The sequence below is a fragment of the Falco naumanni genome, chromosome 3, assembly GCF_017639655.2.
Source record: "Falco naumanni isolate bFalNau1 chromosome 3, bFalNau1.pat, whole genome shotgun sequence".
Classification (NCBI taxonomy): Eukaryota; Metazoa; Chordata; class Aves; order Falconiformes; family Falconidae; genus Falco; species Falco naumanni.
In genome coordinates this window covers 108,387,282-108,407,779 of record NC_054056.1, presented here as the reverse complement: position 1 = coordinate 108,407,779, position 20,498 = coordinate 108,387,282, and the positions used below count along the sequence as shown (strand labels likewise).

Genomic DNA, 20,498 nt, shown 5'->3' with positions numbered 1-20,498 from the left:
AAAAAGAGAGACCGAGAGAGAGAGGCTGACCCCGAATCCCCGGGGGAGACGCGGGGAGAGCAGGAACGAGGAGAGAGTGAAGGATTCCAGAGGTGGACTGGCTTCCTCTTTCACCAGACAGACACAGGGGAGACGGGCAGGGAGCCAGCAGCGTACCTGCACTTCCCATCGAGCCACTGACAGCTGGAGCTGCTTTGGGAGGGGGCCGGGGCGGTGGGGGGGCAGCAGTGGGGAGGGGGCACGCAGGCCACTGTCGGGGACGGGGAGACCGCGGGGCACGAACCGGGAGCGCTTGCCGCTGCCGGGGAGCGCGGCTGTGCGGCCCAGCGATAGGATCGGAGTCGGGGCAGCGAGGGGCTCGGGGGTCCTGGCTCCCCGGGGGGGCTCGGGGCGGCACCTGCCCCTGCTCGGGGGAGCGGGGCTGGTGAGTCCCAGCTGGCAAGCATTCAGCAAGGAGGGCAGGCAGTGGAGTGAGGCAAGGGGGAGGGTGGGAAAAAAGCTAACAGCAACTAAATCAGAGGAAGAAAGGCCTGCCGAGCCATACCAGCGGGGTCACATGTGTTTCCTGGCAGCCTCGCAGGTGCTAAGCAGGGATGCAGGCAGGGAGCACCTTGTGATGGATCATGTGGTGAGTGCAGCAGCTCATTCCCTCAAGCCTGGGGACAGGTAGTTGTGAGTGGGGGGCTCGCCCAGGCCAGGCTTTCTGCTGCTGTGGACGTGGGACCCCTCTGAGGGCTGGCGGCATGAGCAGCGAGGCGCCCACGGTGGGACGGCCGGTGCTGCTGTGTGCCGCCCCACTGGCCCACGGAGGCTGGGAGCCCACAGAGGCACGGCTGTGACAGGAGGGCTGTGCATCCTTCCCCGCAAGTCCCACCCTGCGCCGGGCGTGCAGCTCTTTGGCCAGGGCAGGGAAAGGCAGCGTCCTGGCCGAGGGCTGGGGCTCCAGATGCGGCAGATGCATTAAACATGGCGCAGAGCAAGGTGCTCTCACCCTGGCTGCTTTCAGGTTTCACCTGCTTTTTAGCTTCCCTGCCTCTCCCAGCCCTGGTGCGCATCCTAAAACCGCTCCAGGTCCCGGGGTACCTGCAGCCTTGTGAGAGGGGGGCTAGGGAGGCACAGCCCCGCTCACTCGGCCCCGGGGGCTCCAGTACAGTCACACTGCTCCACACAGCAAGCGACAGAGGTGCGTCAGCCAGAGCGGGAGGTTTCTTAGGGAGCAACAGGCATGAGGGTGGTGTCTGCGCTTCTCCCAGGCTGGCCAGCAGCATGCCCTGCGGTAAGACCCCTCTTGTTCTCCCCACCTCGGTGTGCCCCAGCAGCCCTCCCTGCGCACATGGTGGTGGGAGAGCACGGGGCAGCCAGTGTGGCTTCAGCCGGGCTGCTGGGAAGGGGCAGTGGGACAACAGCCCGTTTGGGCGGAGGGGAGAGCATCCGAGGGCGCAGCACTCGCCTTGCTGCGGGAGAGGAGCAGCCCGCCGTCAGCCTGAGCAAGCAGCAGGGACCTTTCATCGGCGGAGGGCCCCGGCTTGCTCGGTGTGAAGCCAGAGCTCTGCCTTAAGCCGTAAACCGGGAGAGCTGCAGGTAGTCGCTATTTCGGAAGGGGCTGTTTGGCAGCAGGGCTGACCACACAGGAGAGCACCCCATCTCGTACCGGCACAAGGAGGTGCTTGATCCCGGTGCCATGCGGCTTCCCGGTGGCACTGGGGACACAGGAATGGCAGCGTCGGCCCCGCCAGACTGCCTGGGCACGGCCCCCTCCCCCAGCCATCTGCGGGTTCCTGCAGGATTAAGCAGAGGAAATCTGGAATTGGGTTACTCTCAATATTGAACCTGCCATTATGATGTTTTTTATTTTGTTCTATTCCGATCGAATTGGATGCAGCCTCCTTTTTAGCCCTTAATGGCTTGGCTTTGAGAATTTCCTTCAAAATTACACCACTGGCTTCCTGTTTTTAGAGCTCCCCGGAGCCCCGCAGCCGTGTGGAATAGCTGGGGAAATTGATCCCCGGAGCTGAGCTGGAGCGTTTGAGACCTGCCGTGCCTGTGGGTGTGCGCGGGCGTGTTTGGGCTTTCTTCTCTTTCTTTTTTTATCATTTCACTCGTCCCCCGGGGCCGAGGGCTGAGCACTCATAAACAGAGTTAGTGCATGCCTGCGCAAGGAGAAAATCCCACCGACTGGCAAGTCTGCAGCCACGCTTTCCTCTTCTTGCTGGGGTGCGGAGGGAGGAGGAGCCCTGGGGAGGACCGGCAAGGAGGGATGGTGGCCCAGGGAGGGGCCAGGTCCCCCCAGGCACTGCTGCTCCTGCCCTGGAGCCCTCCTTGTGGTGGCAAGACCCATCTCCTCTTTCTGAAACCCGGTGGCGAGACCCATCTCCCCTTTCTGAAACCCGTCTGCATGCAAACCCGCATGTGCTGTGGTCTCTCTGGGGGAACGGGACCTGCAATCTCATGTTCTTCATCCCTGGTCCTGCCCTGTCGCATGCAGGGTTTCCCCCAGTGGCAGGTTGTCTCTCCTCGCTCCCAGCATATGATTGGGAGCAGAAACAACTGCCTGGGGCTGTCGTGGAGCTCCGGGCAGCCTCCTCTAGCTGGGTCAGGCTGTACGGGTGATGCTGTGCCTCGGTGATGCTGTGCCTCGCAGGACTCGGGTTACTGCGTGTGTGATATGGTGCATTTGTCTTTTCAGAGGCTCCCAGCATCCTTCCAGTGCCCCTGAATGGCTGTCTGCTTTCCCTGGGGTGAATGTGGCTGTGCCATCTCCACGCCTCTTGCCAGCCCGGCCCCTTGCCTGGCCAGCCCCACGTGTGGCACAGGCCAGTGCCCAGGCTGGGAATGTGCTGCTGGTTACCAGCAAGTGCTGCACCCAGACCCGGCTGCTCTCAGAGCATGCTGACTAACGCAGAACTTGGATTACTTAGGTTAGTCACCATATGCTTGCTGGAAAGCATTTTTCCAGGCTGCATTTGTGTGGCTTTCCCTAGGGATCTGTCAGCAGGTAGAATACCAGTAAGCAGTTAACTGGGGATCTGGAAAGGTGCTGGAGCTGAAAAGGCCAGTGGCACTCCTGCCCCAGATCATCCCAGACTCACAGCAGTGATCCCCAGAAGCACTCCTGCTTCCCCAGTAGCACTCCCAGCTCCCCAGCAATGATGCCAGCTCCCCAGTAGCAATCCCAGCTCCCCAGTAGCAATCCCAGCTCCTCAGTAGTACTCCCAGCTCCCCAGCAGTGCTCCCAGCTCCCCAGTAGCACTCCCAGCTCCCCAGTAGCACTCCCAGCTCCTCAGCAGTGGTCCCAGCTCCCCAGCAGCGTTCCCAGCTCCTCAGCAGCAATCCCAGCTCCCCAGTAGCACACCCAGCTCCCCAGCAGCGCTCCCGGCTGCCGTGCAGGCATGGGGCTGCTCCTGCCCGTGCTCTCGGGGCCCTGGCCCTGCTGCTTCCCGCTCAGCTTTTCCTGAGCTGCTTTGGCTGCCGGTGAGCACCGAGCACGCAGCGGCTGCCTCTGCCTCTCCTTGCACCTGAAGCCGTGGGGCAGGATCCTCTCCCTGGCCCCTGCGGCCGGAGCTCTCTGGAGAGCTGCCGGGCTGTGCTGGCCCCGCTCCATCCCTGAGTGCCGGCCAACGTGTGCCCCACCAGCTGCTGCGCCGGCAGCTCCCCGAGGCATTGCGCTGTGCTGCTCCTCCAGCTTCCAGCCTGCCATGGTAAAGCCCTTCTGCCCTGGTCCCCCGGCTGTCGCCGCCGTGAGCGGGCTCCATCCATCCGGAGCATCTTCCTGTGTCGCCAATTCCCTGCTGGGACAGTCCCGGGGACGCCCCTGGCACTGGGACTGAGAGGAGCGGCATCCCCAGCTTGTCTGGAGCCAATTCTTTCCCTGTCTGGTAAATGCAGGAGATAAGCAGGCTGGACTTGAACCCCAGCAGCCCAGAACATGCGTGGGACGGACAGGGTTCTCCCTGGAGGGCAGGTTTCTGCAGCCTCAGCAGTACGGGAGTGTTTGGGAAAAGCTGCCTAAGGGAGGTTTCATCCCCTTTTCCACCTGTGCCTGGGGAGGTTGTGGCATCTCTACCCTGGAGATGCTCAAACCCAGCTGGACACGGCCCCGTTGTCCCGTGGGATCCTGAGCAGCCTGCTTCAGCTGACCCTGCTGTGGTCGGTGCTGCAGCTCTGGGACAGGATTTTTCCTGTGCTCGCTGTGGCGGGGGGCAGCTGGGCCCCTTGCAAGGAGCTCAAGAGCATCCTCCCCTTGCGTTGCTTCTGCTCGCGCGTGCTGGTGGCTGGCTGCGTCGCCTCCTTCGGCACCTCACCCGCTCGTTTTCCTCTGCAGCTTCTGGCCTTTTGCAGAACAGCAGGGAGAGGAAAACACTTGGCGAGCCCGCTGGGCCGGTGCCCGGCAGTGCGGTGACAGGCACCAGGGACCCATGGGGATGCTCCCGGATTGCTTGAGCCCTTGGCAGCGGCGCTGGGCGAAGGCAGGCGGCTCCATGCCGTGGGGAGTGGGTCGGAGACCTGCTGGCCCCCTGAGCGCTCGTGAGCCAATGCTGCAGGGAGCAGGGGGGTCAGGTGAGGGGAAGGGGTGCCAGGGGAGCGATGCCGGGGGTCAGGTGAGGGGCAGGGGTGCCTGAGCTCTGCTGGCCCTGCAGCTGGCCAGCCTCGAAGCTAGGAGGGCTGCAGCACGCCCTGGGGCAGCTCTGTTTCCCCAGCCGCCAGAAAGGTGTGTTTAAAGACCCTTTTCCTTTCTTCTTGAGACCTCTGTAAGGCTTTACTAGCTAACCTATAATTTTCACCTGCATTATTTTAATAGCTTGCCAGCTGCACACGTTGCCGAAGGGCGGCAGAGAAGGGGCTGGGGGAGGTGTGTGGAGGGGATCGGGAGCAACGGCAGCAGCGTGCAGGCCCCCGTCCCGGGGGCAGGGACACGGGGGTGCTGCCAGAGGGGCTGTGCACACCACGCACTGCACCGCCAGCTCCATGCCCGAGCTGCCCTGCGCAGGAGAGTCACGCTCAGCCTCTGTGAACTCGCTGCTGATTTAGCTCTGGCATTTTGGCTCAGCTGCCACGCGGTCTGTGCCAGTCGGCAGCTTTGGGACAGGTGTGGGGGCAGATGGTGAGAAGCTGGGCTGGGCATAGCGGGAGGCGTGGTGGGGCTGACAGGCATCACTGGCATCACTGGGCTAACAGGTATGAAAGTGCTGTGAGGCTGCCCTGCTGGCATCCAGGGGTCTCTGCTGTTCAGTGGTCATTGCCGGGGCATCCCAGTCACTCTGGAAAGCGCGGGGGTCAGTGAGGGTGTGGCCGTGATGGGCAGAAAGATCCTGCAGCGGGGCTGCTGGCAGCTCCGTCTTGGGCTGCTGCTGGTGCTGGGGTGTCGTGGGTCGGCGCTGGCTCAGACCCCCAGCCGGGGTTTGGAGGGGTGCAAAGCCCGTGGCGAGCGGTAGCCTCAGCCTGTGCCGTGGGCTGGGCGGTGTTGCGTTGTGAGGGCTGTGACGGAGGCAGCATTTGTTCCCGACTGCTCGAGGTGGAGCGGCTTGCTGCGAAACCTCTCGTCTCTCCGCTGGCAGGGGTTTTGCTGAGCATTTCTGCCTGGAGGAGAGGAGGGTGGAGGGAAACGGGCTGGTGCCTCCCCACCTCGGCCCGGCGTGCTGTGGCACCGCGGTGTGACACCGCGGGCTGTTCCCGGGCAGCAGCTGCAGTGCGGTTCTGCTCTGGGATCTGCTTCGTGCAATCATCCGTTTTGTTTCTTTCTCTGCTGGTTGTGGGTTCTCCTGGCTCTCCTGGTTGTGGGTTCTCCTGGCTCACAGTGAGGGCAGGAGCTGCCAGCTCTCGTCCCTTGGAGCATGTCTCAGGTGACCAAAGGTGGGTAGCACTGTGGGGACTGGCTTTCAGCCCCAAAGCCCTCCGCTCCTTCCTCTGCCTCCAGCGGGAGCTGAGCCATGCTCCTGGAGCTTGCAGCACGGCTGCGGGCCGGGGGCTGCGCTCTGGGGAACATCCCAGGCGCTGAAGGCAAGGGCTGGAGTGGGAATTACGAGGAGAGCTGTGGTGCCCAGGGCCGGCAGCGAGGAGCTCGCAGGAGCCCACCCAAGGCTTGCTGCCAGTCCCGCGGGAGCGTTGCTGAGGGAGCTGCAGCCCGTCTCCCTGACCTTCCCGAGCCAGCGGCACGTCCTGGATGTGGGCAGACGTGCAAATCCTGCAGCTACCTGTGACTTCACAGAGCAAATATGTGGTGGAAAATTGCTCTGCACCCGGGCAGGCCCTATCACACAGCTGAGAGCAATTGCCGCACAGCTCTCTGTGGATGGCCGCCCGTCCCCCCGGCGCCAACCGGTGAGCAGACATGGCCTCCCGAGCTGGGAATGCTTTTCTGCTGGTCCTGGGAGCTTTTCACCTCTTGCAGCGTGGCACGTGCCCCACGTGCATCGGGAGCAGGGCAAGGAGGTGAGCAGCTGCACGGGGGAATGGACCTGGCTGCTGCCTCCGCTCACGGCTGTGCCTGCTGGACGCAGCCCATCGGCGCTTGGCTTTGCACAGAGCCTGGTGCTGCCAGCAGCGCAGCTGGGGAGTGCTGTTAGAGCAGGAGGAAAGCTGCATCTCCTGCAGCTGTACCTGTGCAAGCACGTCCCTTTCTGGCTGGCTCTGGAGCTTTTTCCCTGCTCCACCCGGACAGAGCAGTGCCTGCGCTCGGCTCGTGGTCACGGTGATGAGCTGGGAGAGGAATGTGTGGCTGGAAGAGGCCCCACGGGATCGGTGGCAGCATCGCAGAGCTGCTGCCTGCCAAGGTATGCGCGGCACGCTGTCTGCCAGGGCACTGCTGCTCGGGCCCTCCTCTTCTGCTGTCCACAGCTAAAACCGTGCCTTCTGCACCTTGTTGGTGCCGAGCTGCGGCTCGGCAGCTTTGCTTCAGCTCGGATGCTCCAGTGGTGCGGGGACCCAGCGGATTGCCGGCACCGTTCCACCAGGCCCATGCAAAGGCAAACCGCACTGCCTTGCCGTGTTTTTATTTGCTTGAGCACCGATCCCCTGTCCCTGCATGACCGCAGCAGCCTCGGTGTGGGTGGGGACAAGTTGGCAGCGTCCCTTGGAATTGGTGAAGCATCATTTAAGTGTTGAGTGTTACGACCTCATCTGCAGGACTCGAAAGGGCTCCACTGAATCGAAGTTTTCCTCCCCAGTGCCTCCAAATTTCATTTCAACAGTATCCATCACTGCTTGTGTATGCCTCTGAGTCCTGCCTGAGAGGCAGAGAGGCTTTCCAAACCTCTTTCTCCAGCTTCGAAACCACTAATACTGAAATTAAAAATCTAAAAATTTCCATCCCCGTAAAGCGGAGCACTTCCAAATCCCAGCACCCAGCCGGGCTCCCTGCGAGCAAAGCCCCAGACATGTCAAACTAGCAGCCCCACACTCGAGCCGCTCAGGGCCTCTGAACCCTTCAGCGTGAAAGGAACGGCCCGTTGCCACTCTGTTAGTGCTGGGGGAGCTGGGCCAAGCTGTGGCACGAGCTGCCTCTGACGTTCCTGTAGCCAAGGGCTGTGCAGAGCAGCGAGGGAACCCTCCTGCACCTCCTGGCCGGGGAGCTTAGCATGCCTGGTGGCTGTGTGCTGTGCCCGGCTGGGGGACACTGCCCTACCCCAGCCCGTGGCTTGCCGGTGGCAGAGGGCCGTATTTCCCAACGCTGGACTGGTGTATGTGGAAGGAGGAGCTGTGGGCAGTTGTGCGCTGCTTCCCAGTGCTGAGCATCCCTAAGCCCTGCTGCTCCCCCCTCGTCTTCCCCGCCACAGAGCGTGGCCCCCAGCCCCTCCAAGACCCACCCACAACCCTCATAATTCATCCCAGGCAAATTGTAAAAGCTTTCGGTCATCTTTGGGGAGCGCCTGCGACCGGTGTGGAGCAGCCCTGGGTCCCAGGGGACTGGGTTCTCCAGGGCTCACAGCCGTTCCTGTCTTCAACAGCTGGTGTCCCCTGCACAGCTGGGGGCAGGGTGCGGTGGTCCCCAGGACACTGGCTGGCGCTCCTTTGGCTGCCCACCTCGATCCCGGGCCCCGGGCAGTGGCCAGGTCCCTGCTGCGCTGAGCAGGGAGATGCTTTGTGGCACATTTTAGCCATCCAGGCTGGGCCCACCTGCACCGCGGGTACTCGCCAGCACTAGCAAGGGGTGCCGTGGTCTGCTGGCTCCCCGTGTGCCGTGGGGTCCGGAGCGCTGGCTCCTCTTCCCCCTGCCGCAGCACATGGAGCCCACCGCCCCAGTGCCCTGCGCTGCCTCCCATCTTCCTGGCCTCTTTCCTCTCCAGCCCCCTCTCACAGCATCCCCCCCAGTCCTGCACACACACGGTGCCAGCGTACCCCTCCCCGCCAAGCTGGGTGCCAGAGCACCCCGGGTCCCTCCCACAGAGGGGGTTCCCAAGGAGGAGGGGTTCAGGATGACCAGCAGCCCGTGTCCCTCAGGGGAGGTCTGAGTCCCACTGGCAGGGCAAGGAGAAGCTGGCGTTTCTGGTGCGTGCATGTATCGCCGGCAGAGCTCAGAGCCCCGGCCCACCAGGGCCCCGCACTCGAGCAGCCGTTTGGCACAGGGACTGACCCCCATTGGGTTCCCGAGGGGCTGGAGGGAGCGAGGAGGAGCTGGCAGCCCCTCACCTGCTGCTCGAGGGGACCTTGACTCCATCTTGCGCATTTTATAACCTCAGGACGCTGTTTTGGTGACATAAAGAGCATTTCATTGCCCTGCAGCCAGAGGCCCACGCAATCTCGGAGCGAGCGCCGGCTGGAGGAGCGCCGGCAAGCGCTGAGATGCCATGGTGTATGTGTGTAATTTATTTCCCCAGGAAACTCAGCTCAGCTGCAGCATCTGGTTTTCACTGAGTCCCTGCTTTTTACCTGGTCCTCCAGCTGGGTCTAAGCGTAGCACATGGGGCTCAGTGCTTGCCCCAGGCCACCCTGTGGGAAGGGTCGTTTCCCCCCCCCCCCCACCAAACCCTGCGCTTGGGCTCAGTCCCAAGGGCAGGGGGGCAGGCGGAGGAGCTGTGCCTGGCGCAGGGAGTGGACCTCGAGCTGCGGCTCCATCGCTTGCTGACCGGCCGGTGTTTAAAGCCAGTGTGGGTGAGGTGAAACCAGAGGTTTATTGTGTGAGAGGGGTCAGGGGCTCTGGAAGGAAGGAAGTTCCTGCCCTGAGTCTGAACCATATCCATTTTTAATTATACAAATTGCTCAGGCTTTATATTATCATATCAATGACATGAAACACCAGCATGTATTGATTAAACTCAACAAATGCAGCACCCCAGGACTCAGAGTTCAGGGGATGGAGTGGCTCAAAGCTGGAAGGGGACAGGGAGAGCAGGGTGTTTCCATAAGCGGTTTCACCAGCGCTGCTCAAGTCAGACCTGGGACGGGGCACGTCCGAGTGCCAGCTCTCCCCCAGGAGCCGCCTCGTGTGGCATCCGCAGAGACCGGGGCAGGGACTCCCCTTCCAAGGAGCCCCGGAGCAGGTCCCCTGCCCCTTCGGCTCACCGGGCAGCGGCTGCATTGCCTGCGCCATCACGGAGTGTCCTTGCGCAGCGAGCATTCCTCTGAGCCGCCGCACGCGGTCCTGCAAAGTCCTGCCGCGTCCGTGTTCACCTCCCATCTGCGGTCACCCCTCCGAGCCGGGGGAGGACGCCTGGCCTCTGCCAAGGTGTGTGTCCGGGTCAGGGTAAGGTCCTCCGGGGCGATGCCGTGCAGCTCTCCCCAGCAGCAGGGTGAAGGCAGGAGTGTCCATGGCTGTGGTTTTGTGTGTGTGGCTTTTCCATCCTTCCTCCTTCTGCTCCTCCTTGTTGTCCTTCCTGAAAACTGTGATCATCTAGCTCCGAATCGCCGTCTTCCTGTCTCGGTCTTTACTCTGCAGAGAAAAAGGAGAAGGCCAAGTTAAAAAAACACACCTGGGGCTGGGAGTTTTGCCAGGACGCTGGCTGCAGCCCGGGAGCCTCTCGCTCCTCCCCGCGCTGGTGCTTGGCAGGAGAGTCCTGCGGCAGCTCTGCTCTGACAGCTCCTGGGAGCCGTGGGGCAGCTTTCCCGAGGTGTCATTGTCATCCCTCCATGTCTCTCGGCAGGGGGTAGGGGTCTGGAGGAGTCAGCAGGACCCGGAGCTGCATCTGCCCCAAAGCCCTGCTCCTGCAGGTGCCTTCATATCTGCCCTGGCCCTGCCAGGGGATTCCCCTTACTGCCTCCCCTCTGCCACCTGCGCTCGTCGGGGTGCCTGGCACTTCACCGCCCTGTGCCGTGCCCCAGCATCCAGCCGCCTGCCTCCCGAGCCCTCTCCCCGCACAGAGGTAGCGGCAGGACGGGAACCCTCTACACTGCCCGAATCGCCGATAGCAGCGCTGGTCTGGGGGCCTCTGCAGCCCAAGTTCCTGCAGTCGGGACCTCTGCGCTCTGCTGAGGCCTCACAAACACTAGCCTGTCCCTGTCCACCTGGTTGGGGACCGCAGCTTGCAGGAAACTTTCCTGGGCCATCGCAGAGTCCTCCTGGCCAGCCCCTCGGTGGCAGCCGGGCTGCGAGTTGGGTTTTGCTCCCCGGGCACCAGAAAAGCCCTCCACCACCAGCACCAGCACTGCCACCACTGCCACCAGCACTGCCACCACAACCAGCACCACCAGCACCAGCACTGCCACCGCTATCAGCACCAGCACCACCAGCACTAATACCACCGCCACCAGCTGCACCAGCACCACCACCATTACCACCAGCAGCCCCACCAGCCCCACCACTGCCCCAGCCAGGTGTGCGCAGGCAGAGCTGGCGCTTCTCCTTTCCAGTTTGATGGGATTCCTGGCTGTCTGGAGTTTGACCAGGTTGGCTGCAGGTCTCTCCACCCAGGGACCAGGTGTTAGGTGGTGTTTCCACTTCTTTGCTGGCCTGTGGCTTGCCAGCGTGTCCCGGCTGAGGCCACGTCCCGGGGCTGGTCCGCAGGGCTTGCTGCTGCGCAGCCTCCCCCACGGCTGCACGTGCGGCCCCTGCTCTGACTCTTCCTTTGTTACCAGGGGTGGGGAGGGGAGGGGAAGGGGAGTTCAGCTCAGAAATGGTAAAATTAAATTTCCCAGATGTTCAGGCCCCAGGAGTTCTTGTGCTGTCTGGAGAGGAAATGGGGATTCGGAAAATCCCGCCTCATATTTTTTCCCCTATCACCTTGCCTTTCCGCTGCCATTAAGTGCAGCAGGAACAGTAAATTACAGGGCTGCGGAGCTGTCCCATCTTGTAGATACCGTGGGGGGAGCGGGGGGATGGCGCTGGGGCAAGGCATGGAGCTCCTGGGCTCTGCCCGTGGCTCTGGGCAGCTCATCATCCATGCCTGCAGGCAGCTTTTGGGGGTGCGCACAGAGCCCTCCACTGCCCGGCGCTGTCCCCATCCCTACAGCCCGGCGATGTGCCACCCCATGCCCAAATCATGGGGTTTTGCACATAAAACCTGCAGGTGGGTCCAGACTCCCATCCCCACTGGCTGATGCCAAGCCCTGGCCGTCCCGTGGGCTTGGTGGCAGGGTGACCGTGGTCTGGGTCGTGGCAGGAGGGATGTGGGGAGTGCTGGTGGGGACAGCCGTTGCAATGAGGGCACTAAGCTCTCCTCTCTGTGCCTGGGGCGAGGGCAAGGGGGGGCTCCATCCTGGGGTCGCCTCAGCCATGCCTGTGCTGGAGCCTGGAGCGGCTGCTCCGAGCGGTGCCTCTGGGTGCCCTGCAGCTGCAGCTGCCCCTGCAGACCCGTTGGGGCAGGGCACCGCCAGCCACGGTGGAGCAAGGGCGGCTCTCCCAGTGCTCTGTGCCGAGCACCCGGGCTCAGCCCTTCCTGCGCCTGCCCCCACTGCGTCCAGCGTGGCACTCGGCGCCGCAGGGGAGGTGGCTGCCAGCGGTTTTGCTGCAACAAGCAATCAAACCTAAGGGATACAGGCAAAGCAGTGTGTGACAGGAGCCCAAACCCATCATCCCACTCATCCCTCTCTTTCTTCCTCTCCCCCTCCTCACAGTTACTCTTACCCCTGACGTAGGCTGCGAGTTTCTCAGTGTTGAATCACAAGCCTGCTCGGCCGAGGCTGCCCTTAAAAAAGCTTTGCCAGCAGTTTGCCTCCCGAGGGACAGAGCATTAAGAGCCAGCAGCTCTGAGCTGGGCACCCATGGCTGCACAGGGTCCAGTCAGCAAAATCCTCTGTGATCGGCTGCGTCACTCACCCCAGGTGCCGCGGCACCCCCCTGTGCCTGTGGCAGGGGCTGGCGGTGGTGGTTCAGCCAGACCCAGCACACCCGCGCTGCCTTCCCGGCACTCAGCCGCTGCCCGTATTGCCCCCTCCTGCTCCGTGCAGTGATGCCAGCTGCCCTGGCAGGGCTCCTCGCCAGCCCCAGCCCTTTTGCCAAGCCCCACAGGTCCCTGCAGGCCAGGTTAAACTCCCCCCTGAGATCCCTGCTCTCCTGCTTGGTTACCTTGCCCCTTCCCGAGGTCCTGTCCTAGCCGCCCAGGAAAACCTGCACTCCTCTCATCACTCTGCTCCGGCTCTGTGCCCTGCCGCATCTCTCTCTACTGAAAACTCCTCTCTGCTCCCTTTCCCTGGGACCAGAGCTGGTTTGGTAGATGCTCTGGAAGAGTTTGCTGAAGGGCTCCTGCCTCACCTGCCCCACGTGCCCCCTGCCAGGGCAGGCATCGGGCAGGGGCTGGGGGTCTGCACGGCCATCACCTTTCTCTCCCCATGCTGCCTGGAAGCGCTGCAGCCTCTCTCCTCCTGCCCATTCCTCTGGGGGATGGCGAGGCACAGACCAGCCTGCGGCGCCTGGCTCTGCCCTCCCTGCCCGCCTGCTCTGCCCACCAAGGGTGGCTGCAGGATCGGGAGCTGCTCCAGCCCCTGGCACAAAGCTGGTGGCACTGAGCCGCTGCCTGCCCCTCCGGCTCCTCCGCCCGGGATGGGGGGCAGCGTGCACACACAGCGGGTACCCCTCTGTCCCTTCCCTCCGCTCTGATTGACACGGGGGCCCGGGGCCTTCTTTTACAGCCTTGCCATGCCCCAGGCTCGGTTGCTTCTCTCTGACACGTCACCTGGCTGGCGGTGCTGGCAATTAACGCCACGGCTGTGCCATGACCCCAGCCTGCTCTTTGCAGGGCTCCCACCTGCCTCCAAAGGGCTGGCTGGGTCAGGCATGCCACCTCAAGGTCAGGGGAGAGCGATCATGCTCTGGGCCCCCCCAAGGGTCTGCAGCATGGGCTGGGTGCTCTCTGTGGGTCTGGGTTCCCAGAAGACGCAGAGGGGAAGCTTGAGTGTCACTCTGCCTGCGCCCCAGGATCAGGTATGGCTCTGCATGGCTGGCCTAGGTGGGATGTTCTGCTGCCGCTGTGGCTTGGGAAGGGACGTGGTGCTCGCTGCACTGTTCCTGCCCGTGGGTGATGGGACAGGTCAGCCCTCCGGTGAGTCAGGCTGGGGGCTTTAGCCGTGGTTGCCCTTGTGACACCTTTTAGCTCCCGGGTGGTCTCAGTGTCCCCTCCCTGGTTTGCCTTGCGTGCAAATGCGTGCTCTTGCGCCAGAAGACGGAGTGGCCACTGCTGGCCACTCTTCCTTCATCACTTCAACTGGTGTGCAATGCCAGCACTGACTGCTCAAGGTGACCCCCACTCTGCCCCCAGGCCCCCTTGCCCCTCAGTCCCTTACAGCTCAACGCAACGCAGGCAGCAGGGACAAGTGCTTGGTGAGGGCGGGTGGCACACAGAGGATGCTGCGAGGGCCCTCAGCCCAGAGCAGCTTTGGCAGGAGGCCTGGCTTGGGTTTGGACTTACGGGCATTTACACAAGCCCAGTCCACCACCCCCGACCCAGGCAGTGTGCGAGCTGCTCGAGCTGTGGCTCTTCCCGGCAACTCTCCCAGCTGACACGGTCGCTGGAGGAGAAACCTGATCGTCCCCCCCCACAGTGAGTGCTGACGGGGACGATGGCACAGGCAACAGCCATGGAGGAAAACCCGGAGAAGCACAAGCCTGGCGGGGATGATGGGTGTCCAGGGCACCGTGGCCCCGGGCCCCCACTCCCGGCACTCTCTTACTGGAGCGGCAGGAGCCTGCTCCCTGGCAATGCTGGGGACTGTCCCCTCCGTCACTGCCACCCGCCCACACATTGTCCTGGAACGCCTGTGGCGAGTGCGACGCTCCTACCACTTGGCATCCACCTCCCTCCTGCTTGTGTCCTCACTGGGGCCTTGGCCAAGTCCAAGGCCTTGTCCCCACGCGGGTTTTTAACCTTTTGATTAATTCCGAGGGAACTGACAGAAGCCTGAGCAGCCGCCAGCCTCGGCAGCTCCTTCCTCCAGCGGGCGGGGGACACCTACGTGAGTCATTTTAAAGAAAGATCTTTCCAGCGAGGAGATGGTGTTGGGTTCAGCGCTATCTGGGAAAGTCCCTGGGATAAGGCGTCGGGATGCCTGGGTGCGAGGCAAGGCTGAGTCATGCAGCATGAATCTGGGCAGGCCCCTTCGCCCCCGGGGTGCTGCTCAGCCAGCGAAAGTGGTTTGAGGCCTTTGGTTTGAGGCATAGGCCGTGGAAAGTGCTGCCCAACTCAGCTGTCCCTTGGGGTGCCCGCAGCATCTGGCAACCCCAAACACCCCATCCGAGCCCTGTCCTGTGACCCCTGTCACAAGAAGGAGCATCTGCACAGCAGCCCACACCTTCTGTCCCGTTTCCCCTCTCGCAGTGACCGCAGATGCTCACCCACCGCATCCCTGGTGCTCCTGCCTTCCCCACCAGGGTGCCTGGGGGCCAGGCGGCCACGCTGTCTCACAGGCTTGTGCCACATCTCCTGCCAAATTCCTGCCAAGCTTTTATCGAGGGGAGCTGAGACATCAGGTGTCACGGCTCAGGGGCAGCCTCCCACGCTCGGGTGGGGATGGCATGCCCGGCGCGTCCAGGGGCTTTTGGGCAGGAGGTATTAGGGAGCTGGCCACAGCAGGCACCTGCAGGCTGGCCGGCTCTCACGGGGGAGCCGGTGGCACATCTGGCACCAAATGGACGGCCAGAACCGGTGGCAGGGGGCAAATGGGGCAAGGGCTTGCCAGGGGGCACCACAAAGGAGAGCCCTCCCAAGGTTACCCTTTCTTTGGCAAAGGCGAGGAAGATGGAAGGCAGATGGAATCACATACCCCAAGGCCACGTCGGCTGAAACGACATCCTTACCCGTGAGCGAAAAGGCATGGTGGAAAAGCAGACCTTTCTGAGGGGGGCGGGTGGGCCGTGCTGAGCTGAGCACCCAGCAGCACGAGGCAGTGTATATTCTGGTATGATCAAGCTGCTCTCCTCTCAGCTCAGCGTGGAGCGAAGCTGTGTGTGTGTTTGGGAGAGAAGTGGCTCTGCCTCCTTCCCTGGTGGGACAGGTAGGTGGGAAGGGGGTCCTGGAGGAGCTGCGTGCCGTCGCTGAGCTCCCAAGCCGGTGGGTGCTGGGGCGAAGGGCCTGAGCTGCCGTGCACCTTGGCCCTGGCTCGGTGTTGGCCACGAGGCGAGGCCAGCAGCCCCGCATCGAGCTGTCTTCTCCGGAACGGGACGGTGGCCATCTGGCTCCCCAGAGCCAAGGCACCCAATGTCAAACGGACTGTGAGCTCCCAGCTGCGCCAGGTTTGCAGCTCCAGAGGAGACTGCTTCCATTTCCTCACCATTTGTCACAATACCTTCCTGATAAAAGATGGTTGATTTTATTCCTTTAACACACAATAAAACCTATCGAGTTGTTATCTGGCCGTAAAATCTCAAGCACAGAGCGAGTGCACTGCTTAGGCACTGTCTGTTCGGACCCGTCTTGCCAGCGTGAGCCTGACCTAGCTTATTTCTCAGCCAAACCCAAGTATCTCGTCCCCTTTGACTGCCACTCCGGATCTAATCTTGCCAAGGTTTATCCAGATGAGCTGCAGGAAGGGAGTTGGCCCATCTTGGCCCAGGAGTCCTGCGCTGCTTATCCTTTCCATGCGCCTTGGCACATGTGCCTGTCCTGGGATTTGCTCCTGCACAGGAGCCTGTGCTGGGAAGTGATGCAAAAGCCATGATGGGAATTTATCAGAATTGGTGCAAAAGCAGAGATGGGGATTTATTGGAGTTGATGCAAAAGCGGCAATACCAGCAAAAGAGGGGGAGAATGCTTGATCTTTGTAGCTGTTAGAGGAGGTTTCCCAACAGGCTGGTAACTGGAAGGTGGAGTTTTCCAGTTCAGCCCTGTAGGAGCTTCTTCCCCACCTGCAGCCTCTGTTTTTAAACTGGGCTGATACTGGCTGGGGCAGCTTGCTGGGGCACGAGGGCACTCGGCAGCTGGTGGTCTGCATCCCTCACCCACTGAGAAGCGTTGGACTCTGGGGCTTGTGAAAGCTACGGACGGGGCAGGCTCTTGGTCTCCCCGGGTGTTCGTCTTTGATGACCTAAGGTTTAGCGGCGCAAATCCCAGCAGTTGCAAAGCCTCCCGACGCCATTCCCTCCTGCCTGCTGCTCCCAGCTCTGTCTCCTTCTCTAGTGAATTGGAAAGGATGTGCAAGGGGGATTAACAGCGTTTGGGGTTTTCCTGCTCCGAAATACTCAGGCTGTCAGAGTTTGCTCGTGACTGGTTTTACCGCCACTGCTTCATGCTTAATGAGCCTTGAATCCTTAACAAAGACTTCTCCCTCTTCAGGGCATTACTCACTGGGGTTAAACAGGTTCAAACGATGCAGCATGCGTGCACGGCTCCGGCTGCCCTCCCGACGCCTCTGCCTCAGCTCTTGCGCTCCCCTTTACCTCTGCCCTGCCAGAGACCATCTGCACCGGCCAGGAGACCAACAGGTTTTTAAAACCCCGCTGCCCGGGGCACAGCCTTCTTGAGCAAGGCTGGAGGCTCTTGACAGCCACCTCCTCCCAGTGCCTCCGCTCCCCCGTGGTTCTGTGTGCCTGGCAAGAGCTGCCCCATACGTTGGGAGAGCTCTGAGAAGGGCTGCAGCCCCGCATGGCTCCCCTGGGGCAGCTTGGCTTTCCCCACACTGCTGGAGGTCTGACGGCACAGGGAGCTGCTCGCTGCCTCTCCTACCCGGTGGCAGTCAGGCAAACAGCCCCCGGAGCCTCGGCAGAGCTGCCGCTGGAGCTGGATTTTCCCAGTCTGGCTGCCAGGCTTGTGTCCTGCTCTACCTGCCCCCCTCACCCTCCGTGGGCGGTTGGTGCCCACCCCACCGGAGCCGTGGGCTGGCATGGCAGGTGCTGGCTGGTGCTGGTGCCAGGCAGACAGGCAGACAGCCTCTGCCGGGACGCAGTGGGGAGCGCACATCCCTAAGGACAGGGGGCTGAGAGCCAGGAGCTGGGGACACTGGGTGGACTGGGTTGGCTGGAGTGTTACAGCTCCTACTTGGCGGTGGAGACTCACCAGTGCCTTCGGCAAACTGGGACAGCCCGTCCCACTTAGCGAGTGCTCGTGGGGCAGAGCTGTTGGTCCCCCCGATCCACTGGGATGCTGGAGGGGCACCTAAGTGCCCTGGCGGTAACCTCAGCTTCTCCCCATCCCTGTCCCAGCACGGCACCCTGGGACACCAGGCCTGCAGCTGGGTGCGCACGGGATGGAGCAGCTGGCCCTGCGGCCAGCCACCGGCCCCAGGGGGCTGGTAGCCCTGGCTGCCACCAGCCCCACATCCAGACCACTCTCAGCTCTCCGTCTGCTGCCTGTGCTCTGCCCGAGGGGAGAGGCAGATTCTTTCCAGACTCTTACTTTCCCTCCGCCCGATTTCCAGCTCCTAAAATCTCATTTCTCGCCCTTGCAGGGTTTCCCCTTCTCCTGTCCCTTTGCCTTTCAGCGAACGCGTGCGAGGTTTGGAGGCAGCTGCTGGGGGCTTTGGGCAGCAAATCTCTATGTGCTGAAGGGAGGCACCGTATTTTCCACCCCCAGGTTTTGGGCTTGCCAGCAGGGTCTGGCGTGCTCTGCAGCTCGTGTCGACACAGCTTCTCTCCCCCCGTCATCCCATCTCCCCTTCGGCTCACAGCAGCCCCAACAGCTATAGCCAGCACCCCGGCGCTCCCTAACCCCCTCCTCGCGCGGCTGTGGCTGGGGACACCTGGGGGTCCCCCAACGCGACCAGCGCAGCCCCCTCCGGCCAAAAGCCCCGGGGGGACGGTGCGAGCAGCCACTTACCAGCTTCCTCTGGTTGCTGAGGCAGAAAGTGCAGATCTGTTTGGGCTGGGAGTTCTCGGTGTCGCGCGCGGGGGGGCTGCCGCCGCCGTGGTGGTAGAAGGCAGGGGTGGTGTGGCAGGGCTGCCCGTCCCCGCACGCCTCCCCCACCAGCAGCACGTTCCCCAGGTGGGAGATGTAGCTGGAGGCCAGTCTCAAGGTCTCGATCTTGGAGAGCTTTCTGTCGGCCGGCTCGGTGGGGATGAGCGTGCGGAGGGCGGTGAAGGCAGTGTTGACGCTGTTGGTGCGGTCACGCTCCCGCGCGTTGGCCGTGTGACGCTGCCGGGGCTCCCTGTTGATCCGGTTGGGTTTCTTGCCGCTCCTGCGCTTGCTGGCCTTGAGGCCGTAGCCGTCGGCATCCAGGTGGTAGGGCTTCTCGTCGGAGCCGGAGCTCTCGCTGCCGTTCTCCTCGTCCTCCGACAGCATGCTGATCTCGGGGTACAGGTACCGGCTGGGGGCCGAGCGCAGCATGGCAAAGGACATGATGGGCGATGAGGGGACACCGAGGGAAGCCGCGTGGGGACCGCCGTGCTCTGCCGACCTCCTCCTGCTGCAGGCAGCCTCAGCTCCAGGCGCTCATGCTGCTGCCCCGCGGGGGTCCGGGGAGCCCCGGCTGGCTGGCAGCTGGTGTCGCCCTCCCCGGGCAGGGGCAGGCTGGGGCTGGGGGGTGGTGCTGCGGGGGGCCCCCTCCCCAGCTCCCCGCCGGCTGGCTCCGCGCACTGGGGCTACGGGCTGCTTGCAGGCAGCGCTGCCTGTTTCCTCTCCCCACACATGTGCATCTTAAGGCTCCGAGTGTGGCAGGAGCTGGGAGTTTTATAGCAGCAGCAGTGGTCAGCCAGGCCCCTCCTCCGGCTCCGGCAGGCAGCCCTGCTCCAGCTCTGGATGTGGGAGCCCGACAGGCTCACGCCTACCTGAGCTCACCCTCCATCCCCGCAGGGGAATTAACCCTTCAGGGCTCGGGGGGGGGCGGGTTGTCCTGCCCGAGGCCAGTGGGCTGCAGGCACCGTGGCCAGGATGAGGATGGGAGCGCTTGCTGTGGTTCACCTGCCAGCCCTGAGCCTCGGCACGTGGTGGGCACACGGTGACCTGGGCGGCTTCCTCGCCCATTGACTGCCTGGACACGAAGCTGCTGGGGGGCGGGCACCGGTGTGGGGGTCCCTGGGGGCTCCCAGAGGCCCCCAGAAGATCCTCAGTGCTGAGGCAGGAGCAAGCCCAGTGCCTGCGGGGCTCGTGGGCAGCTCGCACCTCAGGCAGGGTTGGGGACAGGGCTGTGTCACCCCCAGGCTGGGGCTGGGGCTGCTCAGCAGTCCCTGCAAGGAGAGCCCCTGAGAGCACTCCCTCCCCTTCCCGCAGCATGAGCAAATCCATCCTGCTGCTGCTGCTGCTAATGGGGCAGAGAGGGAGGAATTAACCCTTGAGGAGCTGCCCACCGGCACACCTCCACCAAAGCTCCTGCCTGGTGCATGCCTGCTGCTTGAATTTGCTTTAATTTCCACCCCAGATAACAAGAACATCGTTTGTGTCTCTGTCACCTGGATAGGTGCGTGCAGGTACAGAGCCTACTTCTGTCCCTGTAACCTCCCCCCATAGCCTGTCCCATAACCATGCTGGCTCTGCTGAGCCTGCAGAAGCCGGCACCTGCTGGCAGGGTCGACTTTGCAACCTGCCCCAAACTACCCCCTGCTCCCCTTCCTGTGCCAGCTCACCTCACGCAGCAAGCTCGAGCAGATTCCTTGGAGGACAGAGGGCTTGGGGGGTCAGTCAGGGGTCCCCAGTGGCTGCCACTTCAGCGGGGCCATCCTGGCTGGCTGTGCCCAAACGTGGGACCAAAGGAAATTTTCTGTGCTCCGCAGGTGAGCTTAGAGGCTCGTGGCAATGGGACCCAGCTCTGGCTTTGCTCTGCAAGGCTCCGCTTGGTGGCAGCCCCAGGGCCACTGGAATTCATAGCGTAGATTGTGGACCTGGAGCCACAGAGGTGCTGCAAGGCTGCTCTGTAGCTTGCTGGCCCTTGCTGCAGTGGCAGAGGGCAGACAGGGAGGTTCGGCCCTGGTGAAGGCCATCAGCCTCCTCCTCTGGGGCCAGGCATGTGGGAATCCCCACAGCATCCTGGGCCACAGAGCTGCCCCTAAGATGTGGGGACCCAGGATGGGTCCAGGGATCCTGTGGACCTCCTAGCACTGGAGCAGGCTGTGCCTGAGCTGGCAGGGAGTTGCTTCAGCTCCAGGCTGCCTTGTCCCAGCTCCATAACCTCGTCCCTTCAGCTGTACACTGTCTTTGTGCAGGGAGAGCAGCAGCGCCCACAGAAAGCCCACCCGTGCCTGGGCACATCCCCCTGCCTGGCAGAGCTCC

The 20,498-nt window shown here is 62.9% G+C and overlaps 2 protein-coding genes across 2 annotated transcripts in view; one reads left to right on the top strand and one right to left on the bottom strand.

The window, feature by feature from the left end:
- The window catches only part of BOP1 (BOP1 ribosomal biogenesis factor), a 69,615-nt gene that overhangs the window by 36,394 nt on the left and 12,723 nt on the right, over window positions 1-20,498 (top strand). The gene's annotated exons all lie outside the window — the stretch shown is intronic.
- On the bottom strand, window positions 9,128-19,053 carry SCX (scleraxis bHLH transcription factor). The gene is made up of 2 exons (XM_040587401.1): window positions 18,114-19,053; window positions 9,128-9,865 (listed from the first exon to the last, which is right to left on the bottom strand). Exons 1-2 carry the CDS (start codon window positions 18,630-18,632, stop codon window positions 9,827-9,829), a joined length of 558 nt encoding a protein of 185 aa, XP_040443335.1. The 5' UTR covers window positions 18,633-19,053; the 3' UTR covers window positions 9,128-9,826.

Bases quoted from the DNA above. Each gene is read 5' to 3' on its own strand.
- SCX (XM_040587401.1), bottom strand. From the start codon at position 18,632: ATGTCCTTTGCCATGCTGCGCTCGGCCCCCAGCCGGTACCTGTACCCC. The intron at 9,866-18,113 runs GTAAGTGGCTGC...TTTTCTCTGCAG, and splicing joins TCAGCAACCAGAGGAAGCTG to AGTAAAGACCGAGACAGGAA.